This window comes from Xyrauchen texanus, chromosome 21 (assembly GCF_025860055.1).
Source record: "Xyrauchen texanus isolate HMW12.3.18 chromosome 21, RBS_HiC_50CHRs, whole genome shotgun sequence".
Classification (NCBI taxonomy): domain Eukaryota; kingdom Metazoa; phylum Chordata; class Actinopteri; order Cypriniformes; family Catostomidae; genus Xyrauchen; species Xyrauchen texanus.
Genome location: NC_068296.1, coordinates 34,478,256 through 34,498,013, shown reverse-complemented (window position 1 = coordinate 34,498,013; position 19,758 = coordinate 34,478,256). Strand labels below are relative to the sequence as shown.

The window sequence follows — 19,758 nt, the reverse complement described above, 5'->3', positions numbered from 1 at the left end:
GCGTGTGGATCCACGGAACGAGCCAAAATGAAACTTTTATTTGCAATGTGTATTGACTTACGTATACAAATATTTATTGTACAAGTTCTCAAATTTAAATCGTCAAGCTCTCGAGTTTAGTAACACAGTTACCTTCTAGTAGACATCCACCAGGTGTGTTACTGGTCTGTAGCCATGCTGTAAAAAGGAGAATGTTATGAAAATAGTCCCTGGAAAAGTTTAAGCAAAATCAGAGTTGACGTCATTAAATGAAATATAAATGGTAACTATGGCATTTCACGACTTAACTTAAGCAATGGTGACCATGACACCTCAAGACCCACTGCAGCCAGATAAGATACATTTCCTTCAGAGTGCGCTTGTGAGATACAACATGCAGTAAAAGATGAGACTGAACCAGCTTCTTAAATGCTTGCTTTTCATTCAGCAATAGAATCGCTCTGCTTAAGTTCTTCACCACTACAAAACTCAATCACTGGCAAGAGAAATCTGAGCATTTAATAGCCAGTGGCTTATAACAGACATATTTTAGTTGCATAAAGTGACATTTGGTTGCATATGCAAGGAATTTACGCACAATGTTGGGGGCTGCACAGACATGCCATGGCAAGCATGTACAGTAGTACATACTGCTGCGGCTAACACAAATACATACACAAGATCACAAAAACATACACCCAGCAAAAGCAGATCTAGACAAGTGATGCTGGGGAGGAGGAGGGTAAATGGAAAGAAAAGCTCTTATAATGAGCTGCAGTAAGACCAGCTTACCAGCAACCGACTAAGGAAAGGCTATTTAAATGTTTGACAAAGTAGGTGTATAAATGTTTGAAGAAAATAGGTGTATATATGTTGACTGGTGAACCTACAGTATAAGCCATAGTTTACACTGCGTGCACAATTATTAGGCAAGTGAGTATTCTGATCTTATCATTATTTTCATGCATATTTTCCAACTCCAAACCATATCACCTGAAAATTATTGAATACAATAAGCATCCGAGTTTATATGTATTTGTGTAATGAGGGAGGGTGTGACTAACACCTTATATAAAGTTGTGCATAATAATAGGCAGTTTTATTACCTCAGGTAAAATGTGCCAAAAAAGAGATTTAACTGACACTGAAAAATATATATTTTTTAAATGCATTTCAGACAGATGCAACACTCTTGAAATAGCTAAACTATTGAGTCGTGACAACCAGACAATCAAACGCTTTGTTGCGAATAGTCAACCGGGGTGCAAAAAATGCATAGAGAAGAAAAGGTGCAAATTAACTGCAAAAGACTTGAGAAGAATTAAACGTGAAGCTACCAGGAACCCATTATCCTCCAATTCTACCATATTCCAGAACTGCAACCTACCTCAAGTGTCCAGAAGTACAAGGTGCCAAGTGCTCCGAGAAATGGCCAAGGTCAAGAAGGTCACACGACCACCACTGAATATATTCACAAGTTGAAGCATCAAGATTGGGCAAAGAAATACATGAAGACAGATGTTTGAAAAGGTTTATTGGACAGATGAAATGAGAGTGACTCTTGATGGACCAGATGGATGGGCCCATGGCTGGATCACTAATGGACACAGGGCACCACTTCGAGTCAGGTGCCAGCAAGGTTAAGGAGGGGTACTGGTATGGCTGCTGTCATTAAAGATGAGGTAATTTTACCTTTTTGAGTTTAAGATGGACTGAAACTCAACTCCCTAACCTACTGCCAGTTTCTGGAAAGTACTTTCTTCAAGCAGTGGTACAGGAAGGAGTCCTCAGCATTCAAGAAGGCCATGATCTTTATGCAGGACAATGCTCCATCACATGCATCCAAGTACTCCACTGCTTGGCTAGCCAGCAAAGGCCTAAAACATGCCCAAATAATGATTTGGATTGGTGAGGACCTGACTTAAATCCTACTGAGTACTTGTGGGCCCTTCTCAAATGTGAGATTTACAGTGAGGGAAGACAATACACCTCTTTGAACAGCATTTGGGAGTTGCTGTGGTTGCTGCTTTAGCGAAAGTTGATCGTGAACAGATCAAGAAACTGACAGACTCCATGGAAGGACGGCTCATGGCAGTTATTGAAGAGATTATTTGTTGCACTTACTCTAAAAACTGAGAATAAACTATTGAGTTGGGAGAAATTTATTTTGTATTTTAGTTGCCTAATAATTGTGCACACTACTATATTCCCCTAAGAAAGACAAAACTAACTTTTTCTTAGTTAAACATTCAGGTTTGAGGTTCAATAACATGTTGGATTGACTAAGGGCATTGTGTTTTTCAACAATAAAATGAATCCTGAGAAATACTATTTGCCTAATAACTGTGCATGCAGTATACTGACTGAACTTAAGGACATTCCACCCTTCCATTATTTAAGCTAGGAACTAGTTTTAATCAGCTGTTATTTGTGCCGCTAGCAATGCCGAAATGACACACCTTACCTTAAAGTTAAAAACGAATGTAAATGTAAATGCAGTTACCTAGTATTTTGAGCTCTGCACTGGAGTATATCGCTCCATACTTGTTCTCAGCGATGCACTGGTACATTCCAGAATCAGCCTGTTGTAGCCTGTGAATGATCAGCTCTCCATTCACCATTTCCACTCTGCTCTGTAGGGAGGTCAAAAATAGCTTTAGAAGCACCTGCAAGAATGCTGCTCAAATCAAAGTTCTTAATGTTAATTATACACCTGCTGGAGTGACTCTTTCATGGGGCTTTTATAGGTCACAAGTGATGTAATCTGACAGACTTCCATTATAGTTAACTCAATATGTAATACAATTTATACTGACATTAACTATGAAAGACAGTCAGTGTTAATGTTTGCATAAAGGTTTGTGTGTGATGCGTTTTGTGAAACAGCTCCAGCAGAGGAACATTGTATTGTTCAGAGGTTGCTCTTTCATAGCTCAGGAGACTTAATGGAGTTTTCATTTATGTTGCATTTATGAATGAGTGTCTGAGATGTTTCTCAAATTCCTCAGGAAAGATACAAATAAAAGCAAATCAGACCATTGTTGACATACAGGAAGAATATAGAGTACTAAATGATGACATAAATCATCAAACAAATAACAAACCTTATCCAAAGTGCATGTGAAACTGTTGCAAACCTTTTGTGATGGGATATTTGTTATTTTATTTTTTTAAGTTTGATCCCCTTACTTACTAGGTCCTCGAGGAGGCGCCGTTACTCACCTCAATCCAGATGGCGGAGGACAAGTCCCAGTTGCCTCCGCTTCTGAGACAGTCAATCCACACATTTAATCACGTGGCTCGTTGTGCATGACACCGCGGTGACTCACAGCACTTGGAGGCTAATGCTATTCTCCACGATCCACGCACAACTTACCACGTGCCCCATTGAGAACGAGAACCACTAATCGCGACCACGAGGAGGTTACCCTATGTGACTCTACCCTCCCTAGCTACCGGGACAATTTGGTTGCTTAGACCTGGCAGGAGTCAGTCAGCAGACACTGGATTCGAACTCACGACTCCAGGGGTGATAGTCAGCGTCAATACACGCTGAGCTACCCAGGCCCTCTTGTGATGGGATATAAAAAAACAACAATAAAAAGTAAAATTGCCCATTTAAATTACATTCATTTTTAAATCAGAAGTAGTTTCATCAATACTTTAATACATTGATATGAACTTGAGATCACAACGTGCACATTTCCCTTCATAAAGTTTATACTTTTGTCATATTAACTTCACAGATTCATCATTGTTTTGTAAATGTATATGTGTCCATTATGTCCAAGTTATTTAAAATATAACTTTTCCCATGTGCTTGTTGGATAACCAGTCTAACGATAGGGCACATCACTAATAATTATGATCTCTACCTATTGGAACAGTTTTCACATTGAGAGCGATGGCTTAAAATGCTAGCTAGATAGCATTTTAATAGACTTATTTTGTGATTTTTCCTTCATATCGGTTATCTGTGTAAATATGTGTTTACCTGTGGGCTGAGTGGTTCGCCATTACGTAGCCAGCGGTAGGTGGGCCTTGGCTTTCCTGTGGCTCTGCACTCCCATTGGAGTTGTTCACCGCTGTCCAGTTGAGTATCATTTATCATGGTGATCCACTGCGGCAGAGCTGTGCCGGGAATACAGACCAAAGACTGAACACATGCAAGAATACTGTCTCTCATATACAGTCACTCCAAAAAGCATTTGGACACTTCAGAATGTCATTGAATGAAGAAGAGGAGAAAATGCTCCCTATCTTTTTTTTTTTTCATGAGTGTTTGTGTTTTATGCTAGCTTTCTTCAAAATAAATGCCTCCTGACTTGATATTATGTTATCCTAATGCAATGACACTCATACATTTTGTAAGTGTGAATAAAGTGTCCAAATAGGGAAATTAAATTCACAGCTACACCTGAGATTGGAAATACCCATAATCATACATCAAATCTTTTAAGCAAGTTTATCTGTCTTTAAATTAATTACACATTCATTTAATTAAAATTCAAAACTTCACTCGAGATAAACAAGTTGTCCTCAAAAGCCTGCATTCATTTCTGATTAAGAGAAGCCTTGCTTTAGAAAAAAGGAGAAAAAGAACAATATCTTACTGAGCTTTGGTGTATACTGGGTGAAAACACTTGTAGTTTTAAGTCATAAACCCTTCCCTCTGACCCCCAACTATTGCTCCAACTGTGCCAACACAATAAAACTTTGCTAGACATCAAGCACAGCTGCAGATAATGGGTGGCCTGTGTCACACTGTCCTTTCTGCTCAATAAATATGTATGAGAGAAACAGTGGGGAGTGTTTTTATTAATACTGATAAACAGCAAAGTTCTGAAAGTACTGCACCTATAGCAGTGCTGGGTAGATTGCTTTTAAATTGTGATCTGTTCATGATTACAAATTACATAATTAAAACTGCAATCAGTAACGTAATCTCTTACTATTTTTCTAATCTATTTTTGGGTAATCTAATCTGATTACTTTTGGATTACCTCTGGCATAACTTGTTTGCTAGGTGATGTCACATGCATTTGAGGAGGATAATCTATACCATTTTGAGATAGAGTTGCTAAATACATTTATGAAATCTTAATTAATGATTAAAAACATGATCATTTATATTATTCTTTGTGTTTTACTCACTATTTCTCTGTCACTGAATTAAATAAAATAAAAAAAACACTTACAGGGTCATGAAACACAAAAACACATTTTAACCTTTGAGTGGTGCCTTTGATCATAAATTCAGATTCATGGAGTGCTAGTGTATTTACATGGTGTAAAAATTCAATGGGAGTTGCATTGTATCCCCAGTGATGTTGACTGAGCTCTATGCCCTCCATTATTGACAGATGTAAACATGTTATATATGTCTTTTCCAGTCAAAATGCATTTGTTTCCATCTTAGGAAAGAACACAAAACAATATAATACTTTATTAACATTTTCCAATCAAAGCCTTCCACAGTATAAAGATAGAAATGCACTAAAATAGCATCAATTCAAGTAACATTAAATGTTTCCCAAAGTCTAATTGGGACGTTGACTAATTTAAATAACTAATCCCCACATAGGTTGCATTATTTTGCAGTGGGCATTAAACTCTCATCCTACACAATATTAATCTGCTGGTAGACTGTGGCATTCCACTTTTATACATCTTGAATCATGAAGCCACGTCAGGGCGCCAGTGCATCTTTGAAATCTAAGAAAAGTACTTTCAGACAAAAACATCTAATTCTGCATTTTGGTGAGAGTTAAGACTTGACATGCTTCTGTGGTAATTAAAACATGCCTTACATAGGCTGAAAAACACTTGATTTCTATCACAAGTCCCATCTAGGCTTGTTTTGTACATCAACCATCATTAAGAGCTCCTTTAACAGCACTGTTGTTTGTGTGTTGTGAAGTGTGCATCAGCATAATGACACTGGGCAGACACATTACAAAGGTTCCTCCCTCCTAACAAGTGTTTATGCTGTATTAACGATAAATGACTGTGTTAAACTTTTTAAAATATTCACATTTGGTAACACATTAATTCTGACAGCTCTAGTAATCATGTGATCCATAAAAAATAACTGGAATCTGATTACAACTTTTGTGTATAAGAAATGTAATATAATCTAATTACAAGTACTTATAGAATTTTTTTAATTAATCACATAATCTAGATTATATGTAATCCCTTACTATCCATCACTGACCTTTAGTACCCAGCATGCCTTCTACAGGAAATTATGTGGAGCAATGTGCTGCTTGTACAAAAACTATAGATTTGTTTTTAGTTAGTTGTACTTGCTAAGGATATTACTATTGCTTTTAGTTAGCGCTGTGGATTTGAACAAAACCTTAACTATTAAACTTTGGTGTTTAACTCACTGTAAAGGGATTTAAGGGAAAGCAGGAGGCGCACAGACACAAACACACACACACATGACAGACATGCCCATAAACGATCTCTCAAAATGGAACAAATGGTAAACATAGCATATTATGGCGTTAGCATTAGCTCCATGAATAAAATTTTTTAATATGACAAATGACCTACTTATCAAATGATCTACTGCATATATTACTTTAAATAAGTGCTTTTACTGATCTCATTTGGATTCCATTTATAGAATGAGGCATGTAGTAATTGATAACATGATTTATTGTCATATTGGTTTTACATGGGTGGTGTCCAAATGTTCGCAAACAGTATATCATTGCTCAGTTTTTTCAAAGCCCTGGCACTGTGGTGGTGAGTGAGTTTTGTCCCTAATTTCAGACTGTATCCTTGCTTAAGGTAGTTAGCTGGTCTCACGGCATGGCTAAGATGGTCAGGTTTTTTGGGCACTTGTCAGCTGGTCCGCCTGGAAGACCAGATGTTCGACCAGCTAAACCAGTTTAACTCCCACTTGGTATAGTTGGAAGACGAGCTAGGAAAAAAACACCCAAGACCAGTAAACCACATCAGCAGGTAACCTCTCCTGTTCAATATCGCTCCAGGTAGGGCCTGGGTAGCTCAGCGATTATTGACGCGAGTTCGAATCCAGGGTGTGCTGAGTGACTCCAGCCAGGTCTCCTAAGCAACCAAATTGGCCTGGTTACTAGGGAGGGTAGAGTCACATGGGGTAAGCTCCTCGTGGTCGCGATTAGTGGTTTTCGCTCTCAATGGGGCCTGTTGTAAGTTGTACGTGGATCACGGAGAGTAACACGAGCCTCCACATGCTACAAGTCACCGCGGTGTCATGCACAACGATAAGTCATCCACATGATAAGATGCACAGATTTACAGTCTCAGAAGCGGAGGCAATTGAGAATTGTCCGCCACCACCCGGATTAAGGTGAATATCCATGCCACCACAGACCTACTAAGTAGTGGGAATTGACCATTCCTAATTGTGAGAAAAGGGGATACAAATTTTTTTTTAATAAAAATTAAATATCACTCCTGGTGAGGTTTCTGGCTGCTTTGTATAATTTACCAAGCATCTTCCATCCATTTAAAAGAGGTGAGAGACAAAAGGAAACGAGAAAGAAAAGGTGGAGGTAACCTCTAGCAAATGCATGGGCTCCTTGAGTTACTGCTCTTAGAAAGGTAAAAAAAAAATCATCTCCCTCCATCCAAACCACCATCCCTCACTTCACCACTTCAATACCAACCACAGGCCACGGTCTTGAGGAGGATAACTCCCCTGCCTATCAGCGGCCTCCTGCACTGGTCGTTGCTCACCTAGGACTTGTATACCGAACCATGGCTGCTGCATGTGTCATATAATTCACACTAGTTGAGATGGAATGCTAACCCACATGGAGAGGGAACCTTGCTGAAGGCAAAACTTTTGAGTGAATTGGGTGTATGCAAATTGTACGAGCATAAGTGTGCCTGGAATACTGTTTTCAAGTGAAGATGTCTGAACGTCTTACTCCCAGGGCATTTTGAAATGAAGTAAGACAATGATTTTTACAGGTCAGGCCAGAGTAACAGCAAGACATTCTAATATTCAATAGAGTACACTGAACGTACAATGTCTATTAAAGAAAGCCATATTCACACATAACACTTTTGATGTGTATTTTTGTTACCGGAAGATCGCTTATAATGTAAATAAAGGTTTCTTTTACCAACATTAGATGGAATTGCGTTTTAAAAGACCATTTCAACTCTTTTTCAAACCCTTTGCATTGCACCAAATTTGAAAATGCAGAAGCAAGATTGAGATTTGAGAGCAACGGCTTTACAAGTTTTCAGGGAATAGCAACTTTTCCAACACAGTTCCTCACACTGATATATCATATGGCTTCAATGGACTTGGAAAGTAACACATGGTTGTTTGGACACTTTAACCTCTTTTACATGAGTTCTTACTGTACTGACGGATCCCCCAGTGCAGTGGTGTAGCCAGAAACAAGGCTGTGGGTGTGCCATGGGAAAATAGGATGCGCAAGAAACAACTGAAGCACATTAATGTGACATCTGCCTATCTGCCGCTAACAACCTTTGCATTCATGTTTTTTTATTAGCTCTAAATAATTTTTCTACACTGTGTTTTCTTATAATGACTTAACGTAGGCTTATTTTAAAATTTCTAAAATTCATGCTACTATGTGTCCAAAAAAAAATACAAATAGGCTTATATTAAGTACATTTAGTCAGTTAAAAACTGAAATCTGACAAAAATCGATTTGATCATTTTGGAATTGATTTGGATCATTGATTCATAATAATTTTCCAAAATGTGCTGAGGACACAAATTGTACATGGAGGTGCAATTGGAACTGGATTTGGAATACTGATATAACATAAATAAGGTTTTACATTCAATGGCTCAAAACTTAATTTTGGAAAATAAATTATTATGTAATGCATTGTAGAACAGAAGGACAGTAATATTCAGAATATTCCAAATTTTGACATTGCTTACACCTACAATAGCGACGAGTACGCAGCATCACATAGGAGCAAAAGTTACCTTATGCCATTATAGAAATGTGCTATTGTAAGTTATGAATAATGATGAAGAACACTGAAATTGGCATAGCTCCACGTCTGTTGCAAGACTGCACATGTTATCTGAGATACTGGGTGTCACATTTTATATTATCAAACATATAATGTGATTTTAAGATGTTTATAATGATTGATTATGATAAGATGTGATTTGGAAAGTGATTACTGGTATGTGCGTTGTTGTTTACATTGCAATGCAGCATGGGATTCTGAGTTAAAGCATACTGTATATGGTTCTAAAAACCCAGCCCTTCCACTTGTTGCCCAGGAAGTAGTGAGAATGAGTGACGGACGGAATGGGAAAAGGCTCAATTGGACTAAATAGCACCACATCGCTGCATTGAAATAGTTGGCTCAGACGGTAATGGCATTAAACTTTTATTTTGTGATTATTTGAAAGTTTTAAACATAACAAAAAAGATATTGTGATGTTATAAAGACTTTTTGAGCAACTGTTTCATTATGAGAACCGCTTCAGTCCTGGCTTAATCGCACGCCTCTAAGCCCAGCATACGTAGTGTAATCACACCGGCTTGACTGTAAGTGCGGAGAGGTAAATGGAACTTTTATGGTGGGTTTTTTATGTAATTTTTGGTCACTGTATACTTCAATTGGACGGAAGAGTGCAGCATAAGCATGCTTTTGGACGGACATGAGTGTGAGTAAATGATGACAGAATTTTCCTTTTTGGATGAACCGTCCCTTTAATTTCATCCAAATTGAAGAAGACACTGAACCCCAAGTTGCTCCCAATGGTAGGTTAGCGCCTTGCGTGGCAGCTCTGCCGCCATTGGTGTATGAATGTTTGTGTGAATGGGTGATTGGGACACAGTGTAAAGTGCTTTGGTAACCTCTGAGGTTAGAAAAAAGCGCTATATAAGTGCAGACCATTTACCATTTACCATCCAAAATAAGGTTAACCCTAACAAAAAAACACATTTCGAAATCATGAAGATTGATAGTTTTATACTGATGTATTTTCAGCCTTTTATAAGACTTAAAAAGCATGGCAACACTGTTTATCACAAATAAGTGCCAAACAGCTGATGACGAGATCACAATACCAAAAATGAGCATATATTTAGACATTGTTCTGACAGATAAGAAAAACAACTGTTGTTTTGTCAGGCTTTGTTCTGCCAGACTGTGTGATGAATCATAGATCCCGGTGACAGTCATAAACCTCTTAAAACCAGGTTTTCATAAAATCACCAGGACACTACATTCATCTTGAACTCCGCTGATACACTTACTTTTATGACATAACACACTTCATCTAAGTCAGACCCTCTATCGAACAGATAAGGAGAGAGGAGTCTGGAAAAGATGAATGGAGATCCCAGATGCCTGTATCAGACCCGTATTAAAGCCAAGCTGGGTCAGGGGAAATATATGGGTCAAAAAATATCATGTTTTTTAGCCGCACAAGCAAGAATAATGATAAAATGGACACTAAAATTTCATTGGACAAAAGTCTTCTGAGGACAGAGTAATTTAGTCCTTGCAAAACTTTGACAAAATGTAAGCTGGCCACCTTTGCTTAAATTTATACCATGTCTCCTAAAAGCCCATCAAAATGATGCCTATGAGAGAGAGTGTATGCCCAGTAAAAGCATTTATGAAGAAACCTAATCATGTTTCCTAGTTATGGACCCAACGGATTCTGTTTCCACACTACTGTGATACATTATTTTTCCATTATTCATTATTACTCTTATAAATGTACATTTTTAAATTTTCTGAAGAAAAAGTGAGTAGTACTTGCCCAAGCAAGTGGTTGCCAGAGCATTGCTATCTGGTTGCTAGGGTTTTCTCAATAATTGCTAGGTTGTTAAACATCTGGTTGCTAGGGTTTTCTCAGTAGTTGCTAGGTTGTTACAAATCTGGTTCCTAGGGTTTTCTCAGTAGTTGCTAGGTTGTTACAAATCTGGTTGCTAGGGTTTTCTCAGTAGTTGCTAGGGTGTTAAAAATCTGGTTGCTAGGGTTTATGATATTTTGGCCCTTAGATATGGCTCAGTTACCTCCTTCCAGTTCTACAGGATGAGCCTGATCACTCTAAAATTATAGTCATAAATGATATAGTCATGCAATTTTTGACCCACACACTGCATGCATTCTAGCGTTAAAGAACTTCAGTAGTTGATATGTTTTTGAGAAGCAGACTCATACTCACTGTAGACCTGGAGGTGTCCTCTAAAGGCCGTTCCTCCTTTGTTGTTCTCTGCTTTACACTCATAACTCCCAGAATCCTCCAGCTGGATGTTTGGGATCTCTAACACAGCCTGAGATTTGCGCAGACGGGCTTTTTTTGGGATGTTACCACTCATCTTCCTCCAGGTGATAGTGGGAACTGGACTGAGAAAATACAAAAATATAAAAAAGACACATTTAAAGTTGTTGATATATTTTTTTATCCCAGCTTAATATGCAGGTAACTATAAGTAAGCCATCCGTAGGATGATTGGTGATGCATTCAAGTTCTCCTGCAAAGTTTGCTTACGGGTTCAGAAGTCATAACCATGATGTAATGTGTTTTCAAGTTATTTTGGTTGGAATCAAATTGACTTAGTGAGCAACTTCATCTTTCTTTCTCTCGTTTTCACTTCTCAACAAACACAGGGTGCAAAGGGTATGCAGTAGGTGTGTAATTGATGCTTAATATTAGTGTATTTTATCTTTCTCTTACTGCCACAGATAATGATAAGAAATGTAGTTTGGTCTCTTCATAATGCAGCTAAATTCAAACTGTTCTTCATCAACAGCACACACAATGCAACAAACTAATTGCAACATCATAATTCACAATAACAATTTATTATAATCAATACCAATATGCCCCCCATCATAATACATTATTTGATATGCCCCTAATTCAGAGAGTCAGGGTTAAAGAACACCCTAAGTTTCCTGCAGCAATTATAACTTTAAGAAGCCATCCATGTGTTTTGTTGAGAGCACAAATGTAATAAATGGTCTTAAATGTAATAAAGGCCCTAAATGTTATAACTAATAGTTCTAAATGTAAAAAAAGACCCTAAATGTAATAACTATTGGTCCAAAATGTAATACGAGCCCTAAATGTAATAACCTTTGGTCCTAAATTTAACAAAGGCCCTAAATGTAATACACTTTGGTCGTAAATAAAGGCCTTAAAAGTATAACAATTTGCTCCTAAATATAATAAAAGCCCTAAATGCAATACAATTTTGTCGTGAATGTAATAACAGTCTTCAATGTAATACAATTTGGTCCTAAATGTAATAATTTGGTCTTGTAATTATAATGTAATTATATGTTTTATAAAGGCCCTAAATGTTATAACTATTAATTATTAATGTAAAAAAAAAAAAAAAAATTGAATAACTATTGGTTCTAATTGAAATAAAGGCCATATATGTTATAACATTTGGTCCTAAATGTAATAACAGCCCTAAATGTAATAACCAATGTAATAAAGGCCCTAAATTTAACAACCTTCAGTCAAAAATGTAATAAAAGCCCTAAATGTAATAGTCAATTTAATAAAGGCCATAAATATAATAACCAATTTAATAAAGCCCCTAAATGTCATAACCTTTGGTCCTAAATGTAATAAGGTCCGAAATGTAAAAAAATCGGTCATAAATAAAGACCCTAAATGCAATACAATTTTATCCTAAATATAATCAAATTTGGTCCTAAATGGAATAAAGGCCCTAAATGTATTAAGTTGGTTCTTAATGTTGCAAAGGCCCTAAATGTAATAACTATTAGTCTTAAATGTATTAAAGTCTCTAAATGTAATAACCTTTGGTCCAAAATCTTATAAAGGCCCTAAATGTAACAACCAATGTATTATAGCCACTAAATGTCATAACTTTCAGTCCTAAATGTATTAAAGGCGTTAAATGTTATAACCAATGTAATATAGTCAATATTCATCATAACCTTTGGTCATACAAAAATGAATTACAATTTGCTCCTAAATGTAATAAAGGCCCTAAATATAATACAATTGCTTATAAATGTTATAACTATTATTCCTAAATGTAATAAAGGCCCTAAATGTAATAAAGGTTTGTCCTAAATATAATAAAGGCCCAAAATGTAATAACTATTGCTTCTAAATGTAATTAAATGCCCCATTTAATTGTATGTAAAAAGTAATGACAAAGGAAAATCCATTAACAATACCAATGCCATTACTGTATCTATCATTAGCTGAGTAAACAAGTGCCATAGACTTATTTTAGGAGTTGTGATCATATTTGCAGCATGACATGCATCATGAATAATTACATTAAAAATGTACTATTAAAATAAGTATAGATAATTGTTAATATTATTTGGGTTAACAATGTCTTACAATTTGGCAATTATTGCATGCAAGTTGGCCTCATTATGCCTCTTGTTATTACTGCATATCAATTATTTCTAATGTATTTAGAAATTAAGTATAAGTCATCAATAAACTGATTTACATTCATGTAAAGTGTTAGAATTATTACATTTAAGACCAAAGGTTATTACATTTCCACCCTTTTATGCCAACCAAATTTAATTTTGGCACTTAATTACATTTAGAACCAAAAGTAGTAAGGTTGGTTTGCAAGTCCACAGACAAAAGTTATTTTATTTAGGTCCTTTAATACATTTAGGACCAATTGTTATTACATTTAAGGACATTTAATTTAATTTAGGACCAAATTTTATTACATCTGCGCCCTCTACAGCAGTCAACTCATAAATAAAATCATATTGACATGACTTGAATGCATTAGCAATATTGGCTCCACCAGTGGTGTGAGTTAGGGGTGGGACTGCCTGATTGTTCAGCAAATCGCAGACAGTGGGAGTGTTTAGGAAAGCATTCATTATTTTTGCAATTCCATTTGGTGACACTAGTTGTCTAGAAATTACACATCTCACCTTTAAAAAAACTCTCTAAAAGCAATTTCTTTTACCTCCCTGCTCAAAACTGTGTTGGTGTACTGCCGCACTCATTTGCAAAGCTGATTCATAGTTGTTTTGAAAGTACACACAGGACAATCAGATACGGCAGCACCCTCTGTAAGTGGCTGTGTACTGGGTAACACAATAAACGTCCAGATAGCTGTGCAGATATGCAGTATCTTTACACCGCCATCCCATCCGTCCCTATTTGTGGCTGTAGCGGGCATGTGATATCTTAGGTGCGCCACCCGCACACAGATAACCCGCTCTATCAGACATGATCAGCAGTGCTTTAGAGTGACAGCTTCATTTCACAGCTCTCCAAAAATGGAAATGTGATGCCGAGGAAAACTCCAGTGCTGCCATCAATCATACGCCAGCCCCCCGTTAAAAACGTCATATTTCTTCTCCCCCTTTACACCTGCTTAAATCTTAAAAGGACATTTAAGTTTCTCTGACCTGTCAGTTTAAATCATGATGATTGTGAGATAAAGCTCACAGGGTCATTTAAGTTAGAGAACAAATATGGCTTGAGCCAGCAGGAAGAGAACTTGAGACGGCTGTGGTGTTTTGCACCAATGTAAACATCACTTTAGCGGTCAGGTACTAGGGCGGATGTGGATCATATATATATATATATATATATATATATATATATATATATTTATTTTCTCCCCTTTTCTCCACAGTTTGGAATGCCCATTCCCAATGGACTTTAAGTCCTCATCATGGTGTAGTGACTCAATCCGGGTGGCAGAGGACGAATCTCAGTTGCCTCCACGTCTGAGATCATCAATCCATGCATCTTATCACATGGCTTGTTGAGCGCTGGAGTCACTCAGCATGCCCTGGATTCGAACTCGTGACTCCAGGGGTGGTAGTCAGTGTCTTTACTCGCTGAGCTACATAGGCCTGATGTGGATCATATTTGAATATGTCATGCAATTATTTATAAAACAGATATAGTTTCGGTCCTGGATGCTGATTGGTCAATAAAGAAATCCTGTCTTGCTAAAATTCATGATAAAGTAACAACTATGACCCAAAACACTGATCAAGTTGCAACTGTGTATATTACTACGCAGCACCCATAAAGGTCAATTATTAACCTAACTTTATTATGAACACTTTACTACTACTGGGTAGGGTCTCCATTTGCTCTCAAAACAGCCTCAATTCTACATGGCATGTATTCCACAAGATGTTGAAAACATTCATTTGATATTTTGGTCCATGTTGTCATGATTGCATCACGCAATTTCTTCAGACTTGTCAGCTGCACATTCATGCTGTGAATCTCCCTTTCTACCACATCCCAAAGGTGTTCAATTGGATTCAGATCTGGCGAAAAGGAAGGCCAATGAAGAACAGTGAACTCATTGTCATGCTCATAATCCAGTTTAAGATGACTTTTGCTTTGTGACATGGTACATTATCATGCTTTAAGTAGCCATTAGAAGATAGGTAAACTATGGCCATGCAAGAAAGCACATGGTCAGCAACAATACTCAAATAGGTTGTGGCGTTCAATTGTTGATTGGTATAAACAGGCCCAAAGTGTGCCAAGAAAAAATTCCCCACACCATTACACCACTACCACCAGCCTGGACTGTTGACACAAGGCAGGTTGGGTTATTGGATTCATGCTTTTGGCACCAAATTATGACCCTACCATCTGTGTGCCTCAGCAGAAATTCAGCTACTCTCCAGTTTTGGTGAACTTGTGCCCACTACAACCTCCGCTTTCTGTAATTGGCTGACAGAAGTGGAACCTGATGTGGTCTTCTTCTGTTGTAACCCATGTGCCTTAAGGTTCAATGTGTTGCGTATTCTGAGATGTTATTATCACTACAATTGTACAGAGTTGTTATCTGAGATACTGTAGCCTTTCTGTCAGCTCAAACCAGTCTGGCCATTCTCTGTTGACCTCTATCATTTCCATCCGCAGAATTGCCGCTCACTGGATGATTTTTAGTTTTTGGCACCATTCTGAGTACTGTTGTGTCTGAAAATCCCAGGAGATCAGCAGTTACAGAAATACTCAAATCACCTTTCTGGCACCAATAATCATGCCATGGTCTAAATCACTGAGATCACATTCTTTCTTCATACTAATGGTTGATGTGAAAATTAACTGAAGCACCTGACCTGTATATGCTGGATTTTATGCATTGCACTGCTGCCACACGATTGGCTGAATAAATGAATATATGAATAAGTAGGTGTACAGGTCTTCCTAATAAAGTGCTAAGTGAATGTAAGTCAGGGACTATATCTTCTAGCCGAAGGTTAGCACTTAATGAATTTGCATACAGGGCCATTCCTAATAAGACCGTTAAATTACAATTAGAATATTTGAAAAAAATAAATGACATCATGACACAAGAACCAATGAGGTTTTTTGGAAATATTTTGATTAGAAGGTAACGCTTCACAACCGGGTTCAACCTAATAACACTACTATATATTACTACCATACATACAACTGAAATGAATGCATTTCTTTTCTCCTATTTCATTGATGTCTTGTAGCTTTTTTTTTTATCCCCTAACTGAAATAATATCTTTAAAATTCTAATATAATTTTAATTTTTATAATATTTAAGGGAAAAACTCATCCCAGGGTGACAGTCCTAATATCTACTATGGAGTAAATTTTTCCCATCATATTTGTTTTGTATATTGGATAACATATTAAACTTATTTTATGGGAAAAAAAAAAAAAAAAGTTAGTTTCTTTTATCCCAATATTACAATTAAGTGTAAATCTATACACATTTTTGGTTTGAGCATAGGTGCTATGTACTGATTTCTAAAAATGTAATTAAGAAATTAATAAATAAAAAAAGGTGTTTCCTGGAAATCTTTCCTTTCTTCTATTCAAAATGTTTCTAAAAAAACACATTGGATGTACAAGAACCAATGCAGTTTAATGTTATTAATGTATCACCAAATGTCACCAATGATTTGATTTGATAGTGAAAAGCAACTTAAATGTCTTTTCATCATATACGGTGATCATATGCTACTTTTATGAATCTTTTGGGTGCTTATAATGAATATTTTATGTAAATCAGTGATTTTTGGTGAACTATCCCTTTGATAGTTGTTGGCCTTCATGGGTGCTTTGCAGAGATATACTGTACTGTACACTGTAGCAAGGTGAAACAATTTGTATTACATATTTTGCTGTTACTTTACTGTGTACCTTAGCATGGCTGGGACAATGTACTGACCAATCAGCATCCAGGACTGGAACTATCTGTTTTATAAAAGCTATATTGTGCTATACTGTGAATATAGTCACAGCTGAAGGAGTTCTTCAAACATTTTCTAACATAATAATTTCTTATTATGTAATATTATACACATACTTGATCACGTAGTTAATCGACTCAATGTAAAAATTATGCAACACAATAAGATAATTATTCCTTAAGTGGTGTGAAAACCTTCCAGAAAGGTTATCCCATGAATAAAATGTCAGCATGCATGAAAGCAGCCTCTCTCCATAGCCTAGGTAACATTTTCGGCATCAGACACATTCAGCATTTTGAGCTGGCAGTATGCCTTTGAAAGTGCCTGCAACAATGCAGCAACTGAAAAGCATCCCTGCAGTCATTTCAGGCAGAATGCCCGCACTATTGACAATAAACAATCTAGCCTTTTCCCTGCACACAAAGACAAGCCCTTAGTCTCTCCGACTGCTTGATTGTCATACATACTGAGTGACGGCATTGGACTAAAAGCAATTCTTAGTCCAATTTAGTTCATTATAAAGAGTGGCATTTTCTAATAGCATGCACTGATAAATCATTTATTTCGGGTAAGAGGCTGTCGCCTAATGTTCACCGGAGGACTCACTGTCAGACCAAAAGCCATCAGACCAAAATTAGATGAGAGTGGAGGGAAAGGCCATTGAAGAGAATTCTGCAGTTTCTGCATGTGCAGAGCTGATAAGAGTCAGTAAAGTTTAATTGAACTGAGAGAGAGAAGCCAACATGTATACATACTGTAGATCAATGTCTAGGTTTAAGTAATGACTTATTATTCTAATGTGGAAAATTAATTGTACATTTCCTCACAAAGGGGATCTTGAAGGCACTGTAAACAATTACTGGGTCCTTAGAATAGTTTGCCTTAGAATGTGTTTGCGTTTGATAGGCTTTGCATTTGATTTATTCATTCCAAATAACAAACGCAAAAAGAATTACAGCAAGATGACTGTGGATTTATGTATTTAGAATACAGAATTGATTTTCATTCATGCAAAATGCCATTTCTGTTTGGTTATGCTACACAAATTAACCCAAAAAAAGATCTATAAAATGTTACTGATAATGATAAATACAATAAAACTGTTAAATAAACATAAAAACTAAGCTAAGCTAACATTCCATCATGGATTTCCAACAGATCCCAAACAACTAAAGTTACTTCCCCAAAACAACAACAAAGTTGCAAAAATGCATTCACAATGCAATGTTCACCCCCCCCCCCCTCCAGTTATCATGCAAACCAAATAGCCTGCTAAGTTAACATTCCATCCTGCATTCCCCAATTTTCTCTAAACAACTGAATGTTGCATCCCCAAAGCAACAACAAAGTAGTAAAATGGATTCCCAAAACAACAAATGCTCAAATTAAACATCTCTCTCTATTTTTCCAGAAGGTATGGTTACAGATTAGCCTGATAGCTAACATTCCATAATGCATTTCCAACAGCTCCCAAACTGCTGAAAAGTATATCCTCAATGCAATAACAGAGTAGCAAAAATGTATTCCAGCAACGTTTCTCTTTGTGTTTCCAGTTTGCATGTTTACCAAGTAGCCTGTTAAGCTAACATTCTATCATGTTCCCAAGCAACTGAAAGATGCATCCCCAAAGCAACAAGTGGCAAAAATTGCATTCACAATGCAACATTTCTCTTTGTTTTTCCAGTTAGCATGCTAACCAATTAGCCTGCTAAGTTAACATTCAGGGTATCTGCAGGTTCGAAGAAATTAAATTTAAGGCCAAATAAATGAAAAAATATGACCACTTTCACAATAACAAGAAAAACATTAAATAATTAATTAGCATGAAAATACAAAACCACTGAGGCTACTTGGATATCTCGGGACATGTTTTTTTATGTTGTATTGTGCATTTATGTCAATACAACATTAAAACTCTAGGCTACTTGCGTTCATAATTAATAATGAATAATGAATTCATATATAAAGTATGTAGCCTATATTGTGACCCTTCTCTTTAGTCACTTGATTTACAGGAAGATGTGACACAATAGAAAAATGCTTTGGCAATGTCACCGATTATGTCAAACACGGAAGTGGTGGCAAAAACTGCATGCAAAAAGTAAACTTTTGTCGGATTACTTTGTTGAAAAATTATTTTGAGGGCTTCAAACCATCAACAGAGCTGACTGGACTGAGGTCCTTTCAACTCACAACTTTGAAGTATAAATGTATAGCGAACATGATTACATGTTTGATATTAACACATATCATTATAGTAATTGTATAGCTAAGAAAATATTTGTATCAGAATAAAAATAAAAATAAATAAAAACAATTGTAAAAATTGTATAGCTAAGAATATGTTTGTTTTTATGATGGTTTTGTGTCATACTTTCGTTTAATCGTCTAATCTGTCAAATCTAACACAACTGTCAACGGGCTTTCTGCCACCACTTACTGCACATGCGCTGAAAGTTTTATAAACAAGACGATTGGTCTATAGAGCTTATTCACAGTAGTGCCATGTTTTATTTTTAATGGGAATGGAAACGAGGCTGTGAGGGATAGACATATCATCTCTTCAATGGCACACAGGGC

At 36.7% G+C, this 19,758-nt stretch overlaps 1 protein-coding gene across 2 annotated transcripts in view; it reads right to left on the bottom strand.

Moving 5' to 3' along the window:
• Window positions 1-19,758, bottom strand: part of LOC127661925 (contactin-5-like) — a 360,754-nt gene that overhangs the window by 74,407 nt on the left and 266,589 nt on the right. For both annotated transcript variants that reach the window (XM_052152886.1, XM_052152887.1), the window contains exons 9-11: window positions 11,162-11,343; window positions 3,974-4,110; window positions 2,483-2,612 (exon numbers count right to left, since the gene is read on the bottom strand). In XM_052152886.1, coding sequence (XP_052008846.1) covers window positions 2,483-2,612; window positions 3,974-4,110; window positions 11,162-11,343 — 449 coding nt within the window. The remainder of the gene's footprint in view (window positions 1-2,482; window positions 2,613-3,973; window positions 4,111-11,161; window positions 11,344-19,758) is intronic.